Here is a 25,344-nt window from a genome sequence, read left to right on the forward strand (position 1 = left end):
GCTTTTACCTGTACTGTCTTTGTCCTGCCAGGACTCAGGGTTTTTTACTTTTATTTACTTGTGGAGAGTTCTAAATGGCCACCTCATTTAAAAGCAGTCATTCCAGCACCCTTTCCCTTTCTTTGTTACCCTGCACAACTGTACGACTGACTGTATGACTAGAAAAAGAAACCTCTTATGACCAAAATTAATGAAAGTACCATCCCTGGAAATACTTACAGGTATCACTTTTCTGAGGAGAGCTTACATGAAACCAGGGACAAAGGATAGTGTAAGGAGTGGGAACAGGCTGTAGAGAAATTGGAAGAGGGGACAAGTTAAATCTCATTCTGTACCTAAGACATGCAACTTGGACAGCTGGTAACATAAGGAACTGATTCTGGTAGTGTGTTTATCAAGTTTTAAACATGTAATAAAGTAAAGGAGACCAAGTAGAAAGCTATAAAGCATCATCTAGATCACAGACTCAACCTGTGCAAGCTGTTTCTTCGACTCTGGAGAGGTTGTTTGTGTACTGATCCTGGGAGTTTCGTGAATACAAGGCCAAGGGTTTACTCCTGAAAGACTCATCTGAAAATTTTATACTAAAGATGTTAGTTTTCAGTGCTGTGGAGGATTGAATTATCTACATTCTTAGACCTCTGAATATTATTAAAAGTTCTGAAATGTACATTAAGGCTTCTGTAAAGCTAAAACAGAATCCCTTGTGTTATCCTCAGTGTTAGTTCTTTGTACACCTTTAATTTTAATTTTAAAAATCCAAAAGCGTATTCCCTCTTGTGCTGTAGTTTTAAATTTAGAATGCAATCCATATACCAATATTTGTATACAATAATAATACTAATATTGCCTGGTTTTGTTTCAGTGAAGTCCCTTATATTTTACTTCAGAGTGTGAGTGCCTACTATTTCTTAGGCAGTATGGATGCACACAACAGATAACATGTCTGTATTTTAGTTCTGAATGTTCACCTACTCAAATATGTGTGATTTACTTCCTCAAGACATGTCAGTAGTGCTCATGAGGGGACATCTGGAATTTTACATACCACAGAGATTCGGAGAAGATGTGCTTCTTACAGCATTTTATTGCCATCTACTCGTAATGTCTCTTTTCTTTTTCTTGGTAACATTTAGTGATTAATGGGAGTCTTAATTTGCACGTTCACTTTCTATGGCCATTGCAATGTGTTATCTACCAGTAGGAGACTTAAAGTTCAATGAAAATTTCATGCATACTAATAAGAATGCAAATGAGTGCTGATGAAAGAATGCGAACGTTTCAAGGTAGGAAATGTCCAGCTTACTTGCCAAATTCCTTTTAGACAAAGGTGGAATTAACATGAGTACATCCAGATAAAATTAGAAGCAGCAGTTTTAAATGGGGACAATGATTCATTTTGCTAAAGCTTTGGTGTGCAGGGGAGATGTTGTGGTTGCACTCAGTACATACATTTTACCTTCTGTGCAAGGTTTAAAATATGTTGGCTGACAATGGTGAAGGCATTTTGTTTTGTTAGCTTAGGGAATGGGAATGTAATGAAAAACTTTTTCCCAGCTATAACTGTCAACTTTTAATTAAGTATATATATGTGTGCATACGTTGTTCAAATATAATGTAATATAGCACCTAGCTACCTACCTTGTTTCCATGAACAAATATTTGACTATAGTATAAAGCTGTTGAGTAATTTAAAAGTGCATTCACTGAAGGTGTAATGCAGATCATTAAGAAAGGTACAATAACTTTTTCTTTACTCAACTGTATACACAGATATATATATTTTGTATCTGGATGTATGCAGATACATAAAGAGAATGCAAAGTATATAACTTCAACATACTATTTACTTGAATTTTGTTAAATGTAGTGCTAACTCAGTAGGAAATCGGTTATATTTTTGTACACCTTCATTCTCCCTATGCTACCATGAATTTCTCTTACACCTGAGTTATGAGGTGTTGGTGCTTTTTTTGAACTGTGTGTTGGGTGCTCAAAAGTTTATCGATAACTTAAAAGTCAGGGATTTTAAAGGCTTTTAAAAATTCTCCTATCTCAAAGACAACATAAAAACTGGTGTGAATTAAGAATCCTCCCATTCTGAGCCCCAAAGATTAAGTGGTCAGGTGAATTATTAGTAAAATGTGTTTCTTTTGAAAGACTGATCAAACTAGTGGATGCTAAACTGCAGTGTGCTAAAATATACTGAAATCAGATGATGTTTTCTTTGCTTTTAAGATCATATTTCTTCTTGAGCTTTATGAAGAATATTTGAGGAGTGGATTTGCACAGACAAGTGTGATAAAGTTAAGTCTAACTAAATTCATCTTATGGATTTACAAAGATTTTAGTAAGTTTTCATACTATATTCCTCCCTCAGCTACATGGCAGTGAAGAAATCTTTCATTTAATAATGACTTTCTTATGCAGTTCATGAGAGATATTAAAATTAATGTACTTGTAGTAATTCAGAAAATGGTATCAATATTTGTGCCAACAAGTTTTATGTACCGTTAAGCTGAAAAAGATTTGTACCCCTGACATTTATTAGAAAACAGAAAGGTTAATAGCTCAAATAAAACCAAGTATTCAAGTGTTGTTATAACTGGAAAGAAAAAGAGCACAGTGTTAAAACTGTGTGCATTATTTATGTATCTAAATAGATGCAGTTCTCTTATGGAATGTTTGATACGAAAACTCTTCCTAAATTGACGTTTGTTTCTTTGCTTTTGAGTGTTGGTACTGAGTTCAGTTAATGAATGAAAATGTATTGTGGAGTGGTCCTTATTTCACGGCCTTTGTTCACAGGACATATGTGATTGTGTTACCCTTCACTGTTTTGTTTGCAGCTTTTAAAATGAGGTAGATAATTAAATTATAAAATAATTTACTAGAAGTATTCCATTCATCTGAAAATCATTAGTCAAAACACTGCTAAAAGTCACAAGTGGTCTTGAAAGAAAATCTATTGTACTGTTTATATTTCAGCAGTACTTTTTGGCTGCAGCTTAATTTTTATTTCAAATTTTTTCTTTGAGGATCAGTTATTATAATGATCTGAAATTAAAATGCAGCTGGTGTTTTAAGAAAATACAGGCAATTTCAAATAAAGTAAAGCAATTTTTACATGTTGATAGCTGTGGGATAGAAAACAGTGGTACTATCCTTCCATAGGTCAGAAGCAAGGCATGGCAAAGTAGATGATATTTCGTTGAAAGTAATCTGTTAAATTTTGATGATTTATGCTTTACTTTTTATGAGACATTTTGAACTAGTATTTTTGCCTTCCTCCAGCTGTATGTTTTATTGATTAGTGTTTAGTATACACTCTTTGCTGTATCTGAAATCTCTACTGCTTTTTACATTTTTTCTGAATGATGTTGCCAAGTATTTCAGTAATCTGAAACTGTTGCTGAGAATGGACAAAGGTAACTTCCTTCAGGAGGAAATGCTTATGTGATAAGATTTTCTTCACTAGCATGGTTGGTTTTGTTACAGAGGGTATGCAAGGCTGCCAGCTGAGAAGTGACAATCTCAGTTTAGTCTTTCATCTTACCAGATTTTGCAGTTTGAAGTCCTAGTAGAATTTAAATGTTTGTAAGTGCTACTACAGATGCATACAAAAAGTTATATAGTTCTATAGTTTTAATAGAAAGTCATGTAGTTGTATTTTGAATTACATTATTGGGCTGTTTTTCTTTCCACTGACATAAAACTTGCAGAACATGTGATGCTAACTCTTTATAGCTCTGTCACTTCTACACAAGGACAATAGATTTGGACCTATTTATTTGTTAGGAATGCTGAGAAGAGATGACAGGGACTGCTTTTAGGAAAAGTAGTCTGAGAAAGATATTTAAAAGTACATGTCTTCAGAAGTGGCATCTGATAGACAAGAACCAAAAGTATTACCTTGCTTCATATCTTTGCAGGTATTTTACCATTAAACTTTACCATTAACCAAGGCTGTTGGCCTTGCCATCCTGGATAAATTCCAAGCTGTTCTACCATTTCATCTCCATTTGTTCTTATGTTAATTGGAACCTATTCTCCCTAAAACCAGTTGCATGCTGCTGCTGGTGTTAGTGTTTCACCTTCTATGTAGTTGCTTTTTGAGAAATGAGATTATGTTATGACTGTGCAGGTTTTAGTGTCTTAGACTTGCCTAAATAATTCCCTGGTTCCCTTCAAAATACAGCACAGATGGTATTAGAAAATTAAAATACGTAATATTTACTTCTTAAAGCATTTCTGTATTTTATAGATGGCAACAGGTGAGGCCAGGAATTTGAGTGTGTTATAGCAAAATGTTATTTTTGCTCTAATTTTCAAGTATAGTAACAAAAATGTTGATTACCTAACAAACATGTGAAATAACATTTTTCTGTATCTCTGCACTTGGAAGTGGCTTTCCTTATGTTTGTCATTCTGTTCATTACTGGCTGCTTGCATTCTGCTTCTAATTAATTTGAAAAATAAATGCAGAAAAGACAAATGTGTAGATTCAAAAGCCATGAAAAAATGCGACAGTAGTGGTATTTCTAAAAAGTGGTGTCAGGTCATTCCTCTAAATAATGTCTGTAATAGTTGGAGCTCTCTCTCTTAATTCATTGACAAAGTGAGACCTGTCAGTGTCTGTGATGTGGTGTCTGGATTGATGCCTCCTGACATCCCAACTAACAGCAGTGATAGTGACAGGAGTAGGCAAATATCTGTGGATCTCATTCAGAAACCCTGAGCAACAGGACACCTTTCATTGCCTCTGCTTTCATTCCTTCATTCCTCTGCTGTCTTTTCCAGCGAATCCTTCTCCCACTCACAGTACCCGCCCCTCCTGGCAGTGAGCAATCCCACAGAGCCACATGATGTGTTCAGTCCAGGCTCCGCAGTCCCTCACTCAGATCTGGGGCTGAACCTTTCATACCTGAATTCTACCTGGTAGTAACATTAAAATTTTTCAGCTTTAAGAATGTCTGAAGCATGTACAGGAATTCCTTTTCACCAGAGTGGTCTAAGGCAGTTCTTTCCATTAGTCAGCTTGTCATTTTCTTAGGATGTACCTCATCTCTGTATTGCAAGTTCAACAATAAGCCTGTGCCATAAGCCCTGCTCTTTAGGCCGTGTTTTGACAGCCAAGGTGCTATGTAAACCGTGCCAAATGTCTCTACATAGAGGTGACACCATCCCCCACCTCTCCCTTCTCTGAAGAGCAAGTATTGAAACAGGAAATAACATCTTGTGCCTACATTTTGGGAAGTGACAGGTTTGCCAGGTTGTGGTGAATTCTAGTGTAATTTTTTCATAAATACTTACTTTTTGTTACAAATTAATAATAATTTTGAGTTTTAATACTGTTTTTGATCTTTGAAATAATCAATTTGATTTTTATTTTTTTTCAGCATGGATAAGAAAAAAGAGAGAAGATCCACCCACAGTTGAGGTGAGATGAAATGTTAAAATTTTTCAATTGGTGAAATGAAACTACCATAGTTAGTTTATAGTGGACTCATCGGTGCAGTAATCTGCCACTTATGGGGGAGAATTTAGTATGTTCCTTGCCTAATTGATGAAAATGCACACTGACTACATATCTAACCCTTAGCAAAAAGTAAAACAAACTCCATTATTCTTTAGTCATTCTCTGTATGAATTCTTTTAAGATGGTATACATAGGTTCTTTAAGATGATCATAACCATTGAAAAGTCTCTTCAATTGAAAAAATTCCTAAATTACTGCTATGGCTTTTTAATTAATGTAAGGTTTTTTTCGTAGTAGTTGATACTAAAATGTGGGTTTCAATCCCAGCTGGCAGTGGAGTCATCAAAACAAGAAAACCAATTGCACTACCATTTTACAGTGTTAATGCTACAGGGAAATATGTCTTTTTCCATAAGAGAAAGCAGAGAAATGTCCCCTAGTGTCTTTTATGCTGTAAGGAGTTTAAAAACAAGTCTGCTGATCTGTGCATGCAGATGCATGCACACACGCACATGACTTGCCCAACATTTCTATTATAAGGCGCTAAGCACCAGCTAGGAATGAGAGAGGAGACACAGTTTGCTGCAGAAGATTCAAAATTACACCCAAGGAGGCAGATACTTGACTTGCATCAGGAGTAACTGTGTCAAGTTCGGATCCCTGAAGATATGTTGGCATATCCAGCCATTTGGTCACTGCAATCTTCTGGAACATCCTGGCCTGTGAAAAGTTGTCCTAACTGCCTGTGAGCTGAGATGACCTGAGGAAGCTTGTCATTGAAACAAGCTCCTTCACAACATACAGCTTTTCAACTAATTCTGTCTGCCCCTCTTTCACACTTGCTACTGAAGCTATAGAGACAGTAAGGACTATAATACATCCATGAATGAAAGAAGTTTAAGTTAAATTTATCCTTAAACCTATTCAGGGAAGTAGTAAATGTGTTTTTTTTTTTTTTTTAATTTTTAAATTTTTTCCCTTCCCTCCCTAATCTAGTTCCTTATGTAGAGCCATGGAACTGATACTACAACAGTTGCTCCGTCTAAGTTTGGACTGACCTAATTTTAATTACTTCTGGCTTACACCAACTATATGCAAACAACTTTTGTTGTTAAAATTACCACTTATTGTGATGTTTGAAGATGGGAAGTGTTATGTGTCTTTTGTTCTATCATTTCTGTGAGCCGGGCTGCTCTGATAGTTGTCCCGAGGTAAATCTTCTCCAAGACAGGCAGCCTTGGGTTTGGACTTCGTGCAATAAAACTCCTTCTGGTGCTAGAGATGTTGGTTCATTTTTGAAATAGGGAGCAAGAAGTCTTCACAGGTGAGAGAATTGTGGAACAAGAGTGTTCTAAATATTTTACCTTCCAGAAAAAGCAATTTATAGAGAGTGAAAGATTGCTGTGACTAATGGCGCGTTTAGAGTTACAGGACTTCTTATATTTTTAGTTTCATGGGGTAATAGATCTGAGAAATAATTTAGCAGCTAGGTACTTCACCTGCAGGGCTGTGCATTGACCATATCACAGAGCAGAAATTATAAACTAGGAATTTAAAAATAGTTAACTTTTTTACTATTACTTTACTAATTACTAGAGAAAGTAATCTCTAAATGATTTTTTCCTGTGTAAGAAAAAGTAGTTAAAATATAACTATGTTAAAAATTCTTCCTAATATTTTGAAAAGTGCTCCAGTAATATTTTTAATATGTGATAGTAAAGCATAATTTGTTTCTCTATTATGGAGAATAGTTTGGGGTGCTATATATGATCTATTTTTCTCCTAATTTGAAAGTGGCACAAATCCTTACATCTTAATATAATTATAGTAGTGAAGTACATACAGCATAATGTTTGGTCCATATTTGTAGGGCTGATTTGATTTAGTGTTTTAGCTACATAAACCTTACTGGCTGCTATTCCATATTATGTTCCCCTTTTGACAGTAAAGATGGTATGATAAGCTGCTGTTGGACAGCTATGAAACAAGAGAAATTTGTGGCATATTCCATGTTGAAATCCTGTATAACAAATCTTTGTTCTTTTGTGTATTTCTCATGAGACCAGACTATTTCTGAAAAAGGATGTAAAGCCCACAGATTTTATGTTTTTGCTTTAATGAGATTTTGCTCTCATCATCTTATTGTAACAACCCAACAACAACCTAAAGCATAAGTTTCTGGAGCTGTGCCTATGTTCCTACCTTTGCAGTCTGTGAAAATACTTTTTTGAATTGTTTTCTTCTCTTTCCTGTCCTTTGTCTGTCATTTTTTTCTTTCTTATATCAAATGACATATGTTAAACTTATTACAATTTCTGTTCCACCTCTGTTAGTCTACCATGCCCCTTTTGAATCATATATATGGGATTTTTTTATTTGTCTTTTCTTTTATTAGCTCTTGGCTATTGATAATAGAGGTTGCTCAACTACTCTAGTTACCAGGCTTCATGATGAATTTTTAATTGAAAATATTGCAGAGTTACAGCTTTACAAAGCAGTTGGATCATACTGATCACACTGATGACCACATGTTGGGAACCAATGGTTTGGTAAATAGTGTAGGCTAACAAAATGTCACTCATAATCATGAGGACATGCCAGTCATTTAAGTGAGAACAAATGTGAGTTGTTCCTCCCTGACAGTGGTCAGAATAATTGGGTCATGACATCAAGCTAAATCTGCTGGTGATTTTCTTGAGACTTGATAATGTTTTGTAATCAAGCCATTCTTTTTTCCACAAACACTTGATTTTTTTTTTGTTTGTTTGCTTGTTTTCATTATAAAGTTTTCACTTTTGCTCAGAAGAGTTTGTTTTAACTGTCTCTTTAGTTTCTCTCTCCTGGTTTGTTTTAAGTTTTTTTTTTTATGGAAGAATACTCCAAGTCATCTTGTGCAGTGTTAATTATACCACATCCCTAATGGTTTCTTTCCTCCTTATGTGCCCATCCCTTTTTCCCCATTTTTGAAGGAAGTCACTTGGCCTTCTCTGTCTGGCTAGACATAATTCATGAATCCTGCTCATCACTTTCATTATTCCTAACTTGGCCACATACATAAGGAATGTTAATGCTGGAAGCCTTGGTTTTTAAAATAATTTTCTGGGATACTGGTTAGCAGCTGGTTGTCTTTTGATTTTTTTACAGCTTGAAATATGCCAAGTCTCAGCTTAGTTATGATAAGGGTGATAACTTGACAAATTAGTGCAGATCATGTTGTTTCTGATGTTCTGCTTAAACATACTCTGTTCCTATGGTAATCAGGGAATCTCTCTTGATATAGAATTCTGGATCACACCTTTGTCCTATTTGAGCATGTCTACAGTATGTGTGTATATACTCCTTAATAACAGTGAGAATCTGAGCTTGAATACAAATATTTTTGCAGTACTGTAGCATCCTGTCATCTGTCCTTTTATATGTATATTGAGTATGATCATATATGGTTGTCTGAGGAAAATTATTACCTTGATTCCTGTGCAGCTCTAAATTATATTTTAACTAGTTTAACTAACTAAGTTAAACTGGTTAAAATGTAATTTAATTATAATTGTATATAATTAAATAATTATTAATAACTAAGTTGACTAATAACTTTCTTTATTATGTTTATAGGAAACTAGATGTATGTAGTAAGTGTTTTGGCAAATAGGAAATATGTCACTGTCTAAGGACCTTAAAGTTTGAAATTAATGAGAATGTTTTAAAGGCTACTAATATTAAAATCATTTTAATCAAATGCTATTTTGTGGAAGCAGATTTAATAATTTTTCACTTTGCATGTGTATTAGTTCACCTGCTGAGCTTTAATTTTGTTAGAATTTATTAACAAAAGTAGTTTTGAAATATAGCAGTTGTTTTACAGAAAGGATGTTCCATCCATGGAAATTATTTCTGTAAGAGGCTATTCCCTTCCACTCTTTGAGCCACAGACCACCTTCTGTATAGCTCATGCAAAAATTTCCTAGTTAAATGTAAATGTGCTGTCTTGCGTATTCCCCTACCCCCACTTTTCCTTCTGGCTACAGAAATTTAAACCTGTCTATATTTTGGATTTTTCACATCTTGTTTGGAAAGGAATGAAAAGATGCTCATGAAGACAAGGAGAAAACCTCTCTTCAGACCTTTCTGTGCCTAACTTCTATTTGATTTTTTTTTTTCTTATTTCAGAGGGAATCAGAATTGTAGAGGCTTTTAAAGAATTCTGCCATCTATAACACAAGATATATTTTGATATATATTTAGAAATCTAACTTTTATTTTCTCCCACAACAGATCTTCTAGTTACACACTACTTCTGACAGTGTCCTGAAGTTCAAGGGTGTCTGAGAAACCTGGCATTATTTAAGGCCATGTCTGTAGAATGGAGACAGAAATAAAATTACAGACTTTGTTGGGGTGTCAGAAAACTAATGAGGAAGCTTGCAATTATGGCAATGCCGAGAGAAAGTGGTGTGGAGGGAAATGTGGTTTATCTCTGAACCCACCAGCATGGTATCCTGAAAGTGGTAGGAGTTAACCCATAGTAACATACGCTATGGTATATGTTATAGTAACATATAGTAACATATCTTTGTGTACACAGATAACACTTCCCTGTCGATCTAGAAAGTGCTTCCTCTGTAGCACACACAGGGCTGCACAGCCACAAATCTCAGTTTGAACTGAAACCTCTCTGTTGCTCTGTATGTGCGTGTTACATTAGTATTTAATGGGAAGTAAAGTAGAATTGCATGTTCCTTCAGTTAGCATCAAGATCCTGAAAATAGGCTGAAATTGAAAACTACAATAAACGGCAGATTTTCTCATGCAGCATGTACTTGTTATACAGTAATAAAATTCAGTGAGTTCTGAATTGCACAGTTGGATAGAAGGTGAAATGCTAAAAAAACCTAATGTGATGATGACTGTATTCTTTCAAACTGTTTCTAGGGTATCCATAATTATCTGTTTTGGCAAACTCCTTGTCAAGTGTGGAAAAAACATACTTCAGTGAGTTGTAATAAGCATAAGGTTTCTTCCTATCTACCCCCAAATAATTACATTAAAATTAAATTCTGTTTAGTTCCCACAATAAATCCACTCTTCCCATTTGTTTGATCATAAGTATTGCTTATTTGAAAGATGATATGATCAAAAGCAGTTTCATTCATGTAGTGTAGTTTACACAGAATTTACATTCCTTTAAGGAGGATGGAATGCAGTTTAGAAAAATGCTTTGTTTGACACTGTTGGGATTGCATGTTATAGTTTTGCCTCTGTCTGCTTTCAGGTGCTTCAGTTGAGAAGTTGTAAAAAGAGAACACTGATATGGAGATTGTACATTCTTACATAGAGATTGGGGTTTAGCGCATGAGTAATTTACTTCTGAAGCCACCAAAAGCTGTAGTATGATTAACAGATTCAAGGAAAAAATATTTTAAAAGCACAGGGATAAACATGTCTCCAAGCAAAATATTTCCCATCATTGTTGTCCAGAATCACAACCAGGCTTTGGGCCATATTCAATAACTTAGGTTGCACTAAATAGCATTTTGCATAGTAAATTATGCATGATTCCAGGGAGGATTATTATTATTTGGTGCAAAAGGGCAATAAAATTTGACAATATAAAGAACTGAGCTACGAAGACATTAAATAGAAGGGAGTAGTCATAGAAATCAATGAAAAAAAAAAATTGAGCATTTGCAGAAGCCATCATCTTTTGGATTTTTACCTCTTGTTCACTTTTACTTTCTCTTCAATTAATATAACTGCTTGCCCAACCTCCACAGAGGAGTATTGGGGCATCAGTTTGTCCCATTGCTTCTAGTTTGCCCATGCTGCGAATTCCAAGGTGGCAGAGGAAAGAGCTGCTGCTGCTTTTCTGCTCCTGTCCATGTGGGAAGGAGTGCATGGAGCACTGGCTCTGTGTCCTGATTCACTGACAGCACAGCTGAGTGGGGGTGCAGGGCAAAGGGAAGCGTACCAGGAAAAGGGCTGGTACAAATTACATCATATGTAGTCTAGGGAAATCAAGGACCAAATTGCAACTGAGTCACAGCTACAGTTCCTTGTTTGCTCTGTGGAGATCAGAGCTATGTGTTGTCCTTTATTCAGGGCAGAGTGCAGTGGTGCCAGGCTAATTTGTGTTTCTTGCTGCTTCTACAAACTCTCATCTGTAACCTTGAATATATGTGTAGTTCTGGATAAATACTTTTGCAGAAGTGTAAAAATAATTCAGGCACAAACGCCTACTGTCTCCATGTGTTGGTGATATGCTTTACAGTCCGGTGTCTCTTCCTTTTGCCTCTACATGTTTTTGCCGAACACAAGTGTATTACACTGTGGTGCCCTAGAACTATGTCAGCTCATGCCAGAGATTCTGTCGTTATGATTAATATTTAACTGACTTAGCATGGTAGTAAATGTGGTATTAGCTCTGCATGTAAAACTAAATATTGAACTGATCAGAGATTTGCTCAAAAACTGAACCTGCATAAAACAAATCTTAAATTGATTTGCTTAATGTTGTTTGTTGATGGATCAAGGATATTTAGTGTATGTTCTTTACAAAATTAGTAGTCAGTTGAGTCACTGTTTGATTTAAATAACTATTTTGTCTAATCCAGATAAGCTTTTCTATTTCAAACTGCTCATATGTTTTTGCCATGAGTGACAGCTTTTCATTTACCACATTATTTCTCATTCCCAAGCTGGCACTGCTGGGCTTGTGTTGCTGAGATATCAAGACCTGCCCTGGATCAGAACATTCAGTGCTTCCCAAAGATGAGGTCGTCTCTCTGCCTCCTACTCTTGAAATATGATGTAATAGCCAATTATGTCATCTTGCCATTCAACTTGCCAAACTGGAAAATGTAGTTTAGTTTAATTGTTTGTGGTGACATTCTAAAAAATAGTGACTCAGCTTAACTTCTAGGATTTTGCCTGAGTTTCAGTTAATTTGATAATGAAGAAAAATTCTGACATGTTAAATTGTCTTACATCAATTTCTCTAATACTCTGCCAAAACAATTTTTTCATCCCATTTGTTATTTTTTTCAATTTTTGTCAACCTACAGGTATGAATTTTTAACAGGCAGTGTTCTAAGTTCAAATTAATTCATGATTAAACATAAAATATTCAAACTATGCACAAAATGCGACTATTCAATGAATTGCACTGTCTACAGTTTAGAAAATCTGTCCAGCTGTTTCTCAGTTCTGGCATCAAATAGTAACTAGCCAACGAGATGCAAATCAAGAGAAATCAGGAGTATTTCAAATTATGGTAACCTGGGAAGTAGAAATAGTTTCTAAGACAACATAAAGAAACTATTTATTTCTAATATAATCAAAATACAAATGCATCTGAAAAAAGAAGTGACATTTTTCTCAAAATTAATAATACATAAAACTCTTGTAATTAAAGGGTTAGATGTTTACAAAACCTTCTGGAAAGTCCCAATCTGTTAAAATACCCCTTAAACCCTGCCCCTTAGAGCCTGTACATTGGTACTGCCTATCTGCATTTACCTGCATCCTTAGAGCTCTGTTCACACTTTGTGCCCAGGAGTTGGAATGTGTTTTGTGGGAGGCAGGTGCTGATGTGACTGTGACTAGCTTAAGGGCTGAGGGACACATGGAGAGGGGAGAACTGGTTCCTCAGGGTTTGGGGTTCAGCAGGTGCTGCAGGACAGAAAGGGTTCAGTACCACCATCTGCTTGTGGAGAAGAATAGCAAGAAGTATTCAGCAAAGACTGGTCACTGCTGAGCCAGTACTCCACATGAAGGAGTGAGTGTGTCTAGAGAACCCTCTTTTGTATTCATGACACCTTCCTTCCAAGAGCAACTCATTTTATTCATTCTGTAAAGCTACTCATTTATTCAGGAAGGGGAAAGGAGTGACAATATGGGAGTCTTTAAGAGCAAAAAACTGCTGCATTGCAAATATTTACCCTACCAAGCAGATCTTCCTGTACAGTAAGGTAGGCATCCGAAATCCATTGTGTAGATTTTTCTGCTTGTATGGAGTGGAGGTGAATGCAGTTTCCATGCCACAGAGGATACTTTGTGATACAACTCAGTTGCTGGAGTTATGTCAGAGCTTCGAAAAATATAGCTTGCAACAGAAGTGAAAATTTCATGCTGGTGGCCGGAAATACAGCCCAATGCCTTTTGCAGAAACACCGTTGGAAGACAGCAACATGTCTTGAGCTTGTGTTACTCCTAGGAGCATGCTATCTTTCATTCTTTGATCATGCGGCTGTTACCAATACTAAGATGTCAGATTATGCAGAAGTCAGCAGTTTTGTGGATGAAAAACAGCTGCCTCAAACTCCACAAAGGGCCACTTTGGTATTTCCTTAATAATAATGTTCTTCGAGGAAACCTTAGAAAGCACTTTCCTAAACTCTCTCCACCTAAGGACAAAAGACATGCAGCTCCAAAAGTTAGAAGTGTTAAAAACTTCATACAACTTAAAAAAGTAAGAAGTGTTAAAAACTTCATACAACTTAAAATAATCACCAAAGCTGGACAACCTGCAGTCATAAAATGTCTTGTTTTACTTTCCACCTAAAAATTAGCTGCAGAACATGTAGTTGAACGTAGCTCTTGGCATATCATGTGTATCCTGTTCTGTATGCTGGGAGCTGATACATTTCAAAGTGAACATCTGCACATAGGGAGTTCAACTGCTTTAAAATGTGGCTGTATATCTTAAGGCATTTTTTTGTTTTTTAGAATTTTCTTTTAGTAAAACTGGTGGAGGACATTTCTGATACTCTTGAGATGCCATGTATTTCCTGAGAATTGCTGGTTCAAAGAGCTTATATAATTTATTTGTACAAAAAGAGAGTGTTGGAAAAACCAGCTAATCCTTTAAACCGGCAGCTATCTGATAGGTTATGTGTTCTCTGGGTTGGATAGAAAGATTTTGTACTTTGCTTAATGGTCAGAGCACATTACGTGTTTATGTACTTAGATTTTAGCAGAAAACTTACTGGGGGGCGGTTTTAGTAAAGATAGCCATCTTAAAAAATACTGTGATTCATCTTGAAAGAGAGAATATAAATGTTTTGAACCTGACAATGTAACTTAAACAAAAAAATAAAGAAAAACCCCACAAATAAACTAACTTTTAGCCCTCCATTACTTTTTATAGCAAATCAGACAGTAAAGGATTGGTTAGCAGTGGAATCTCAAAGTGAGAATGTATTTGACCCAGGTTTTCTAACATGCCAATTGACCTAATATTTCCAATTAATATTTTCTTTACCTTGAGCACAGGAACCCAGTGATTTCAGTGTATGTGTTAGTGGCATGAGTTTAATGCCATAAAATGGATATGTACATTTTGTAGTAGAAAAAATGTATCCTGGTAAATTGTACAGAAAATTCTGAATAAGTCACTTCAGTTTGGGTTTGTGGTTTTTTTTTTTTTTTTTTTTTTTGCAATTGCTAATAAGAATCATTTCTCATAGGGTTTGTTTGAGATCCAGTTTTTCATTTTACTCTATCACAATTATACTTCGCCCACAGAAAGCTGATTAAAAGAGCTTTATTTGAGTCTGAAAACCAGAGAACAATTATATATCAACATTTAAAATGGACTTGGAGCATTTGGTGTTTAGTTACAGCTGCTCTTACCTGATTAAGATAACTTTGTGTTGAAGCAATCACTTGAAGAGATTTTAAATTAATAGCTGTTCATAATAAGTAGGTTGTATTTGTCTTTTAATAAATCACTTCCCATGGTTTTACCAGAGACAATGATGGAGCCTTCAGTTATCACAAAGGTGTTTGCTTTACTTGTTTCTTAGTAGGGGTATATCACAAGCACCATAGGAGTAATCCCGTGGAAATCAGTAAGGTTGTGGTGGATTTAGATAGGCATGTGGTAAACAAGAATAGAATTGAGAGATGCCACAAAGAAGTTTTGCTATACTGCCTGATGAAAATTTAATCTTGTAATGCTTGGCAATATTTCTATTTGAGCATGTCAGATTTTTCACCCCTTCTCAGTTTGTGTCATTTGTGTATTACTTGTGTATTTCCATTCAATTTCCATTTGTAAGCAAAGGGTTCTGCCTCTGCTCTCTGTATCTGTGAATTTAAGTACAGAAGCAACTAAGAACTAAGAAAAGGGGTTGCTTTCCATGGTACCTCTAAGATAAGGTGTATAGGCCAGGTTTTGGTAGCAGGGCAGCTACAGGGATGGCTTCTGTGAGAAGCTGCCAGAAGTTTCCTCCATGTCTGGAAGAGACAGTCCTAGCCAGTTGCAAGAGGACATGCCTCTGGTCAAGGCTGGGCCCATCAGAAATGGTGGTAATGCCTCTCTCATTACATATTTAAGAGACTTAAAAATTTTTTGTGGAATTTTTGTGTAGGTGGAGAATACATGAGAGGAACAGCCCTGCAGACACTGAGGTCAGGGAGAAAGGAAAGGCGGGAGGTGCTCCAGGCACCAGAGCTGAGGCTCCCCTGCAGCCCCTGGTGCAGACCATGGTGAGGCAGCTGTGGCCCTGCAGCCATGGAGGTCCCAACTGACCATAACTCCCATTCCCTGTCTCCTTGCACTTGCTACGGGGAGGAGATAAAGCTGGGAAGAAGGGAGGGGTAGGGGGAGGTGATTTTAAGATTTAATTTTATTTATCATCATTCTGCAACAGGATTGAGTCTGTTTTGCTTGTGATGGCATTCGGTGCATGATATCTTATAGTTCTTAACTTGTGAACTCTTCACTATATTTTCTCCCCGCATCCAGCTGTGGAGGGATGTGACAAGCTCTGGTGGGCATCTGGCATTCAGCCATGGTCAACCCCCTACATAAGGTTTTCTTTCATTACTTTCTTTTAAGCATTCTTAGGTGTTCTTAGTTGCTATTTAAACTCTTGGCAGTACCCCATGTATTTTAGCACCTAAATTCCTAAAATAATATCTGGTCTCTAAAATAATAAAATAATAAAATGGTCTAAAAGAATAAAAACGGTCTCTTGTTCACAGAGGAGTGTACTGGTATAGAGAAAAGAATTCAGGCTTTTTCTTAATTCTAGAGGCCATATCTATCCACATGGATAACTGGAAGGTGATCAGGAATAGTCACCATGGATTCACTGCAGATAAGTCATGCTTGACCAGCCTGATTGACTTTTATGATGAAACAACTAGCTGGATGGTGGAAGGGAGAGCAGTGGAACCTTGACTTCAGCAAGGCTTTTGATACTGTCTCTCTCAGCATCCTTGTAGGAAAACTCAAGATTTATGGACTGGATGAGTGGGCAGTGAGGTGGATTGAGAACTGGCTGAATGGCAGAACCCAGAGGGTTGTAATCACTGGCCCAGGGTCTGGCTGGATGCCGTCACTGGCCCAGGGTCTGGCTGGATGCAGTCACTGGCCCAGGGCCTGGCTGGATGTTTCACTGGCCCAGGGCCTGGCTGGATGTTTCACTGGCCCAGGGCCTGGCTGGATGCAGTCACTGCTGCTGTTCCCCAGGGTTCAATACAGGCCCAGGACTGTTTAAGTTACTCACCAATGACTCGGGTGAAGGGACAGATGCCTCCTGAGCAGGTCTGCTGAGGATGCAGAGCTGGGAGCAATGGCTGATGTCCCAGAGGGCCATGCAGCCCTTCAGAGGACCTCAACAGCTTGGAGAGGTGGGCAGAGAGGAACCTTGTGAAATTCAGCAAGGGCAAGTGCAGGCTCCTGCACATGGGGAGGAACAACCCCAGCACAGCACAGGCTGGGGCTGCCCTGCTGGGGAGCAGCTCTGTGGAGAAGGACCTGGGGGTCCTGGTGGACAAGAAGCTCTCCATGAGCCAGCAGTGTGTCCTGGTGGCCAAGAAGGCCAATGGTAACCTGGGGGCATTGGGAAGAGCATTGCCAGCAGGTGGAGGGAGGTGATCCTGCCCCTCTACTCAGCCATGCTGAGGCCTCACCTGGAGTGCTGTGTTCAGTCCTGGGCTCCTCAGGACAGCAGAGACATGGAGCTGCTGGAGCAGGTCCAGCAGAGGGCAATGAAGTTGGTTAGGGGACTGGAGCACCCCTTCTACCCAGAAAAGCTGAGGAGAGATGACTGAGAGGGGACATGATCAATGTCTATCTGTGTCTGATGGGAGGGTGTCAAGAGGATGGATTCAGGCTCTGCTCAGTGGTGCCAGGCAATAGAACAAGAGGCAATGGACAGACACCTATGCCCAGGAAGTTCCACCTTTATATGAATATGTTACTGTGGGGTTACTGAGCACTGGAACAGATTAACCAGAGAGGTTAAGGAGTCTCTCTCACTGGAAGTAATCAAGCAGCACCTGGACTCAATCCTATGCCATGTGCTCTGGGATAACCCTGCTGGAGCATGGAGGTTGAATGAACTTGGACCAAATGACCTACTGCGCTATCTTCCAACTTGACCAACCTGTGATTTTGTGATTTTAGTTATTTCTTTTGTAGTCTTGCAGAAGCAAGACCCCAATGGTTGCACATCTGTTTCTCCCAAAACTGTGCCCTGAGGCACAGGTACCTAACACCACAGGCATAGTGAATTACAGGAACAGATGCAAATAATAAATATCTGTAAGTATCAACTCCTACATAGGAAACAATGCAATTAGTTTTAATGTGCTTTCACATTTGTTGATGTATTTAATTTCTTAATTTCTTCTTTTTGCTCCAATAGAATAGTGAAGTGGACACAATACAGTTGGGGTTGAATTTGCAGTTGTGCAAAACCAACAATTTTGCCACATTTTATTTTAATACTTGCAAATGTGGGTTATAAAATAAAGAAAATAAACGGCTGTTTAAAATGCTTTATTGAAACATTGTATATTGCATTTGCTTTTGACTTAATTATCTTTCTGCTGTGTTTTCAGGAGATTCTTAGGAATGAAAGTTATAGAGAAGAAATGAAGCAGAAAGTCAAGGATGTATCTGAAAAGGACAAGCTGCTTCAGGCCAAGGAGTATGAGGAAGGACTTGTTGCTGAACCAAGTCATACTCAGGTTAAAGGCCACGCATCTGCCCCTTACTATGGAAAGAAGGAGCCCTCACAAGACCCCACGAGCACTGCAAATACCTTCCAGCCAGGTGCCTGGATGCCACCAGGCAGTGGTAGTAGTCAAAATAAATGAGCAATTTAATGGACAGGTACTGTTAATGGATTAATATTTTAACAGATGACATACACAGCTGTTATATACAAGAGTACTACAATAAAGTAGTATTAAAGCAGTTTGAGTTACTTTTGCAGAACTATTCAAATAGGCTTGATCATGACAAAGTATTGTTGAGGTGTTTGGGTTTTGTGAAAAATGGTGTGTTACTAAGTTTGGTTTTGATAGTTGTTGCTCATCAGTTACTCTTGAATTCATTTTTAAAAGACTAAGTTTTCTTTAAGTCTAAATTGCTTTTTTCCTTGAAGACTAATTTAGTTTTAAAACTGTTCTTGATGTAAGAATTATTGTCTGTACACTTACATTTTCCCAAGCCTTTGCTAAGACATCTCTTCAGAATAAATCCCTTGGCAGTGCCAGCATGCTTTCCGCTGGCAAGCAGACGGAAAAGTTGATTTCATTAACAGGAATCACTATGACACTACACTGATTACGCACTGTACTCATCATAGAGACGTTCTTGGAACTTAAAATAATCAACATATTTGAATGTTTGATTTTAAAACAGTCAACATATTTGAATGTTTGATTTGCAGACAGCAATTTGTACAGGGTAAAACCAGTTAAAATACATATAAATGCTATAATAGAAGCTAGAAGTAGTTGATAAAGCTGCTGGAAAATAACACTAGGTCTGGAACAAGGGACTGTCTTGAATATTAAAAAAAATACTAGTTTTTATTCCTTGTGTATCCATGGACTTCCCTAGATGATGAGATCATTTTGGCCATAGTTAAGCTACGTAAAATGTGCAGATTATTTGCTTAGAAATTATGTTTGAGAACTTCAAATAAAAATGAAGACGACACAATTTTTTTCAAAAAGTATCAAATTTATTTATGGAGTGTATCCCTCATCAGTTTTCCTCCCTGTGTTTCAAGCTATGTAGGTATCAAAGGTAGAACACATACATATTTGACAACACTTCATACAAAACATGGAGACTTAATCTCACATATTTATAAAATGCCCAAATGTCATATTCCAATAATGCTTGCTTTCACCAACAAAATTGAAAGGGGATCAACTTCAAATTTACTTAAAAGTAATTTCAGTTAGACTCCCCACTTCTGATCCCCCTTGGTGTCAGCCAGCTCTATAGGTCTCTTCATTTGAACAATGGTATTATTTTAAAGTTTTATTTTTAAACCTGATCAAAGAGTAGCTGCTAGAATGCACAACTCTGTGCTGATGCAAAATGTAAAATCTTAATGACTGCTACAAGCTCTTTTGAAATAGACTATGTAGAGGCCACCACAGACTATTATTAAAAAATTAGGCTTTGAAAAATTAATCAAGTCTATTAAGAAGAGATTAATTGGAAATAAGGTTAGATAATTTTGATGTATTTACAACACAAACCTGACTTTTTGGACTATGTAAGCATCTTGCAACCTTTAAGGCAGCAGAGTTTGAAGGGCCATGAGAACAAAAATCCTACCTAAACACAAGTCTTAGATCAAAGGTAGTCAGGTGGTTACTGTCACCAGAACTACTGTCACCAGCTCATGCAACACCTCGCACAGCCGTCTGCTATACCAGAACACTAGGACACCTGGGTCTTTGGTCTCACCCAACTTATGGCTATTCTTTGAGGCATAAAGAATTTATGAAGGCAAAACCAAATCAGTTACAGGTGGAGCATTCAGGTGGAGCATTCAGGTGATTGTTAGGGAAGCTCAAACAACAGTACTGTATTTTATAGAACATGAGTGGCTTAAGAGAAATGAAGCTAATAAAGAACAAGTAATCAGTTTCCTGGAACTTGGGCTGAAGTTAAAGTCTGTTCATGGCTTGTAGTTCAGGAAAAAGTAAAAGCTAAGGTAGGTTATTTCTGCAGACAAGCAGCACCATCAAAGACACTGCAGCAGCCACTATGGGCACACACAGCCATATGCAGTGACCTTAAATGAAATCAGTCATGTCTGCTATCTAATGCTACAGGTAGCTTGTCTCTACAGACCTGCTCAAGGTATGCCAAAAATTGCATTTCTGTAATCCAGTTTACTATTCACATTTTCCCCTAAACTTGATAATTTTAAGACACTTGTTAAGTCATAGCTCAGCTAAGAGGAAAAAAAAAATCTACCTCCAAAGCCATCCAAGAGGTTATTTTTTTAATTTAACATGCAAATTTAGAAAAGCAACCTGCACTAGAATACAAGTAGTAAATTTAATTACTCTAACAAGTGTCACTTGGGCAAATTTTAACACAAATCAGCAGGAAAAAATTACACTGGAAGTATTAAATTTCATACTTCAAGAAATAACAGGATCAAGTATCAAAGGACAGTTGCAACACAATATGTACAAGTATTTCATTTTAAAAGTTGATTATTTGCACAAGGAAGGCCATTTTTGCCCATTTAATCCTTCTTTGTTCGTTTGGCCTTTGCAATGTTCTCCTGGCGTTTCTGTTTCTTCTTCAGCTCTCGTTCCCGGGCCTCAATCATCTTTGCAAGCTTCCATGACAGCGCCGCGCTGATGACAAACAGTGGCGTCAGAGCCAAGATCACAGTGGTGAGAAAGCCGTAGGGGTCCTTGGCAGCCCACTCCACAATGTACTCGGCCCAAGCCTTAATATCAAACATCTTTTCTGTTCTCCTACTGAGGAAAGCCTGTAGAACATTAAAAAAAAATAAAATCTGAGTACTCAGCAAATTAAAAGCGCACATACAAAAGAACAAAACACAAAAAGTTCCACCTTCATGTGGGAAAGAACAACTTTACATTGAGGGTGGCTGATCATGGGAATAGGCAACCCAGGGAAGTCATGGGGTCTCCCTCTGGAGGTACAGAAAGCTGAGGTCGGCAGGTTCCTGTGTCACCTGCTCTAGGTGACCCTGCCTTCACAGTAGGGCTGGACTGGATGATCCCAGAGGTCCCTCCCAACCCTACCGATTCTGTGATACTAAGTACCATAAGTTGTCCTCCTTGTTCACTATTAAAGGGCAAGATCGTCTTTGCTAGAAAGTAAAAGCAGTACATACTATGTGAAAGTGTAATGCAAAGCACTGACCCTATGTTAAAGTTCAGCGTTTATAGAATAATTGGTATTTAATCCCACAGAGCTGCAAACGCTACTAAGAATGTATTGTTAAACGGAAAAAGACTGCGGTTTGTGAACCTTCCTTCCTGGAAGTGAAGGAAAGCCAGCCCGGTTGGTTTCTCTCTGCAGGTTTCACCAGGGAGGCGGGGGAGCCCAGACAGCGCTTTGGGTACTGAACCGGCGGCCGTGGGGCACCCAAAACCCCCGCAGCGCTGCCGGCCCCGGCCCCGAGCCCGACCGCCTCTGTGCGAGCCTCCCGCCCCGCCGCGGCCGGCACCGCCTCACCTGCGGCCCCGGGCACCTCCGGGCCTGCCGAGCGGCGCAAGGGCGAGCCGAGCTCCCTGCGGAGAGAACACACGGCGCCGTGAGGGGACGGCGATGTCCCGCCGCCCGCCCGAGCCGCGCTGCCGGGGCCGCCCCCCGCCCACCGCCGCCCCGCGGTACCGCGGCCCTGCCGCGCTCCGGGATCCCGAGCGGAAACAGGAAGGAGGCGCCCGCCCCGCCCCAGCAGAGCCCGCCCGCCGCGGGGCTGGAGCGGCCCCGCCCGCCGGGAGCGGCGCCGGGAACGGCCGGGAGAGGTGCGAGCCGGGACAGGGAGTTCCCGAAGTACCCGGATGGGCCGTTCGCGTGGTGCGGTGGCCTCGAGAAGCGGGAACGCGGCTCGCACCGGAGCCGGGAGCCCCGTGGTGCCTCCGTGTGGGGGCCGCTCGGCGCGTGGAGCGATCGGGAGCAGCCCGCGGGTGCCTGGCCGGTGCCTCGGCACGATGCCAGCTGTGTGTCCCGGGCCTTTTGGGACTGCTGAGCCTCTCGGGTGGGCACACTGTGGCCCTGCTCGGGGACACATGGCCGGGCAGGAGCCGCTGGCTATTGCGCTGCTCCCCACTGGACTGACCTCAGCAAGAGTAATCAGCTGATCGCCGTGTATTCTGAGCCTTTTATATGCTCATACTGAAAAATAAATTTAAAAAAAAATCATGTTTTGCCTTTGTATGTTGCACCAAGCCTTTTCCCCTTGCACAGACACATACATGTGAAAAACAGCTTCGTTATATTTCCAATGCAAGGAAAAGTGCAGGTTAGGATATTAGGTTAATACATGAGAGGATCTTGAAAAATCTCTAATTGTATCGAGCAATTCAGGATCAGTTATCTGTGCTATATACCAGCAAATGCCACCACATCAATCTGCTTCCATATATCTTTTCTTTATGTGAATATTTTTATTATTTCAAGGGAAGAAAACAGCCAAATAAAAATATGTTTGGCTAAAGATTTATTGACAAGACACCTGACTAATAATCTAGAATGCTTCAGTTTCGGTATGTCAAATGCAATTTTTTGCTATGCAGAAAATTGCATTATTTGTTTTTATTAAAAACATGTCTGTTGTGTTCAGCCTCTTGCAGTACCAGGGGAGGGGAGGAGAGTTCTTTTGAAAGGTACAACTGTTATGTGGTACAACTGCCTTGCAGCTTCAGGGCTGACCAAAAGAAGCAGCACCGCTGGTGGCTGGTCACCTGCCAGATACAGCCCCTCACCCAGCACACCGTGAACTCACTGTTGGACAGCCTGTTCTGGAGGATGCTGTCAGGGACAGCATCAGAAGGCTTAATCCAAACTTAAGAATTCTTAATTCTTCCTAAATCCAGGAAAACTGCATGCATGTCCTTCCCTTCAACCACTAGGCCGGTAACCTTGTCAAACAGGACTTTCCTTCTGTGAAACTTTGTTGACTCTGCTTGATGATTCCATTATTCTTCAAGTGCATTTCAACTGCAGCCAGTGTGATCTTCTCCATATTTTTTCCAGGTAATGAGATTGTATCAACAGGTCTTCCTGGATCTTCCCTCATGCCCTTTTTGTAAATTGAAATACTGTTTGCTAACTTCCAGTCCAGGATCCCCAAGGACACCAAGATCTTTGAGAGCTAGCGGTACATGTGTCTCTGTACTTGGGTTACTCAGCCATTTATGGGAGCATTAAAACTCCTAGAGAAGTTATGGGTCCCTCTTTGGTCTGTAGTTTGTAAATCTTGGCAGAATATAACAATATAAATTTATTGGATCTTCTGTTCTGTTTCTGAGATGTTGTGTCTAATGGTATTATGAGAAGAAGGTTTTGCAGCCTGTATAGCTAAGTTAAAAGTAGGTGGGTATCACGTAAGTATATCCTATTTCTGGTAAAAATTCATATTCGGCTAGAGGGGACACAGTTACATTTCTGATGTCTGAATGTCAAATTCAGATACATCTTCCAAAATAAGCACTGACTTAGTCAGCAGCTATATACAAGCTTTTTAATGTAACCGCTGCAAAATTAATTTCTCGTTCCAGTCTTTTGCATAATAGAAATTGTCTGATCTGTCTGCCTTTCAATGTTTTCTCTGCCTTACTGCTTTAAAAAGGAGAAGTAACTGATTTATTGTGGCAGGGAAGAAAAAAAGGCAGGTATTCTTAATTCACTTTTCCTAGAAAACAGATCTTACTTAATTACTTTTCCTGCTGTCCTTCTCCTCCTAACAGTTTGTGAAGCTATTCACTGGTTATATTGGCAAAGTAGTAGAAGTCTTGTACATAATAATTTTGCTCCTTTTAATATCTGTGAAAACCAGCCCAGACTACCACCTTGACTGAAAGCTGCAGTGCATCTTTAATAGGAATGAGGAGGTGTCATGGGAATACTATTAGATGGGGAGGCTTCATTTGTGGCTTGCACTTTACCAAATTCAGAACAATTCAACCATGAGGCTGTGGTAGATCAGGATACTTGTTTTGGTTTTCTGAATTCATCAGCTGTTGTACCTTAGGTAGTCAAAGAGAGAACAGAAATGTCAGAATTAACTACAACTGGCACAAAACTTCACAACCCTTAGTACACTATTAGGGAAGTTTAGAAGACCACATTAAGCATGTTTCATGTTAACCATAGCTTTGCCACTGAATTGCTGCTTTGCAAATCTGCACTTTTACATCTAATCTAGAATTCCTTTACATGACCATGTTCTGTTATTTATAGTTATGTATGTGCCTGTGTGTATTTTAAGACAGTCATTAATTTTGTATGTCTCAGGGAAGGATCCACTGATCAAAGATCACAATGAGGGAGTGGGCAGGGAAATGTAAACAGCACTACAAAAATCCAGAAATAATAAGATACAGTGCTGGGAATGCAATACAGGCATAGAAAATGGGAGAATTACTTGCATGAAAGCAAAGCCTTTCTCACACCATCAGTGACTGAAGGGTCTGTGAAGAGTTTGGTTATGTGTGGTGAAGACAAGCTTTGAGTAAAATGTATTCATTTCACTCAGACGTGTTGACATGTATCAGTAGTCCAGAATCTTTCTGTATAAGGAAGCTGCTAAAAAGTTCACTCAATGTGATCTCTAGCTACCCTTCTCTCATTTGTACAGTCTGAGGATAAACTAGTTCCTTGAAGCTAGTTTTTTTTCCCACATAGAGCATGAATTATCCAGTAATCCTTATATGTACTTACTAATGTGCTGGGCATGGCTTAGTCCACTTGCTGAATATCTCTCTTTCTAGAAGAGCTAATTGGAATTCTTGTACCACTGCACGATGGTGGGGTTTTTTAGGAGTTTTGTGAAGTAAAAAGACTGTTTATTTTTTCCTCCAGCCTGTTGAATAGTGAAGCTGTGAAAGCTTAA

The 25,344-nt window shown here is 38.8% G+C and overlaps 2 protein-coding genes across 2 annotated transcripts in view; one reads left to right on the forward strand and one right to left on the reverse strand.

Moving 5' to 3' along the window:
- Positions 1-20,792, forward strand: part of NDUFAF2 (NADH:ubiquinone oxidoreductase complex assembly factor 2) — a 60,602-nt gene extending 39,810 nt beyond the window's left edge. Inside the window, exons 3-4 of the mRNA XM_074533527.1 lie at positions 5,400-5,440; positions 18,329-20,792. Of these exons, the coding sequence (XP_074389628.1) occupies positions 5,400-5,440; positions 18,329-18,586 (299 nt within the window). The 3' untranslated portion in view covers positions 18,587-20,792. The remainder of the gene's footprint in view (positions 1-5,399; positions 5,441-18,328) is intronic.
- SMIM15 (small integral membrane protein 15) lies at positions 18,348-22,224 on the reverse strand. The gene is made up of 3 exons (XM_014269002.3): positions 22,122-22,224; positions 21,963-22,018; positions 18,348-21,246 (listed from the first exon to the last, which is right to left on the reverse strand). Exon 3 carries the CDS (start codon positions 21,217-21,219, stop codon positions 20,995-20,997), a length of 225 nt encoding a protein of 74 aa, XP_014124477.1. The 5' UTR covers positions 21,220-21,246; positions 21,963-22,018; positions 22,122-22,224; the 3' UTR covers positions 18,348-20,994.
- Positions 22,225-25,344: the final 3,120 nt, after the last annotated feature.

The sequence above is a fragment of the Zonotrichia albicollis genome, chromosome Z (genome assembly GCF_047830755.1).
Source record: "Zonotrichia albicollis isolate bZonAlb1 chromosome Z, bZonAlb1.hap1, whole genome shotgun sequence".
In the NCBI taxonomy this organism is placed as follows: Eukaryota; Metazoa; Chordata; class Aves; order Passeriformes; family Passerellidae; genus Zonotrichia; species Zonotrichia albicollis.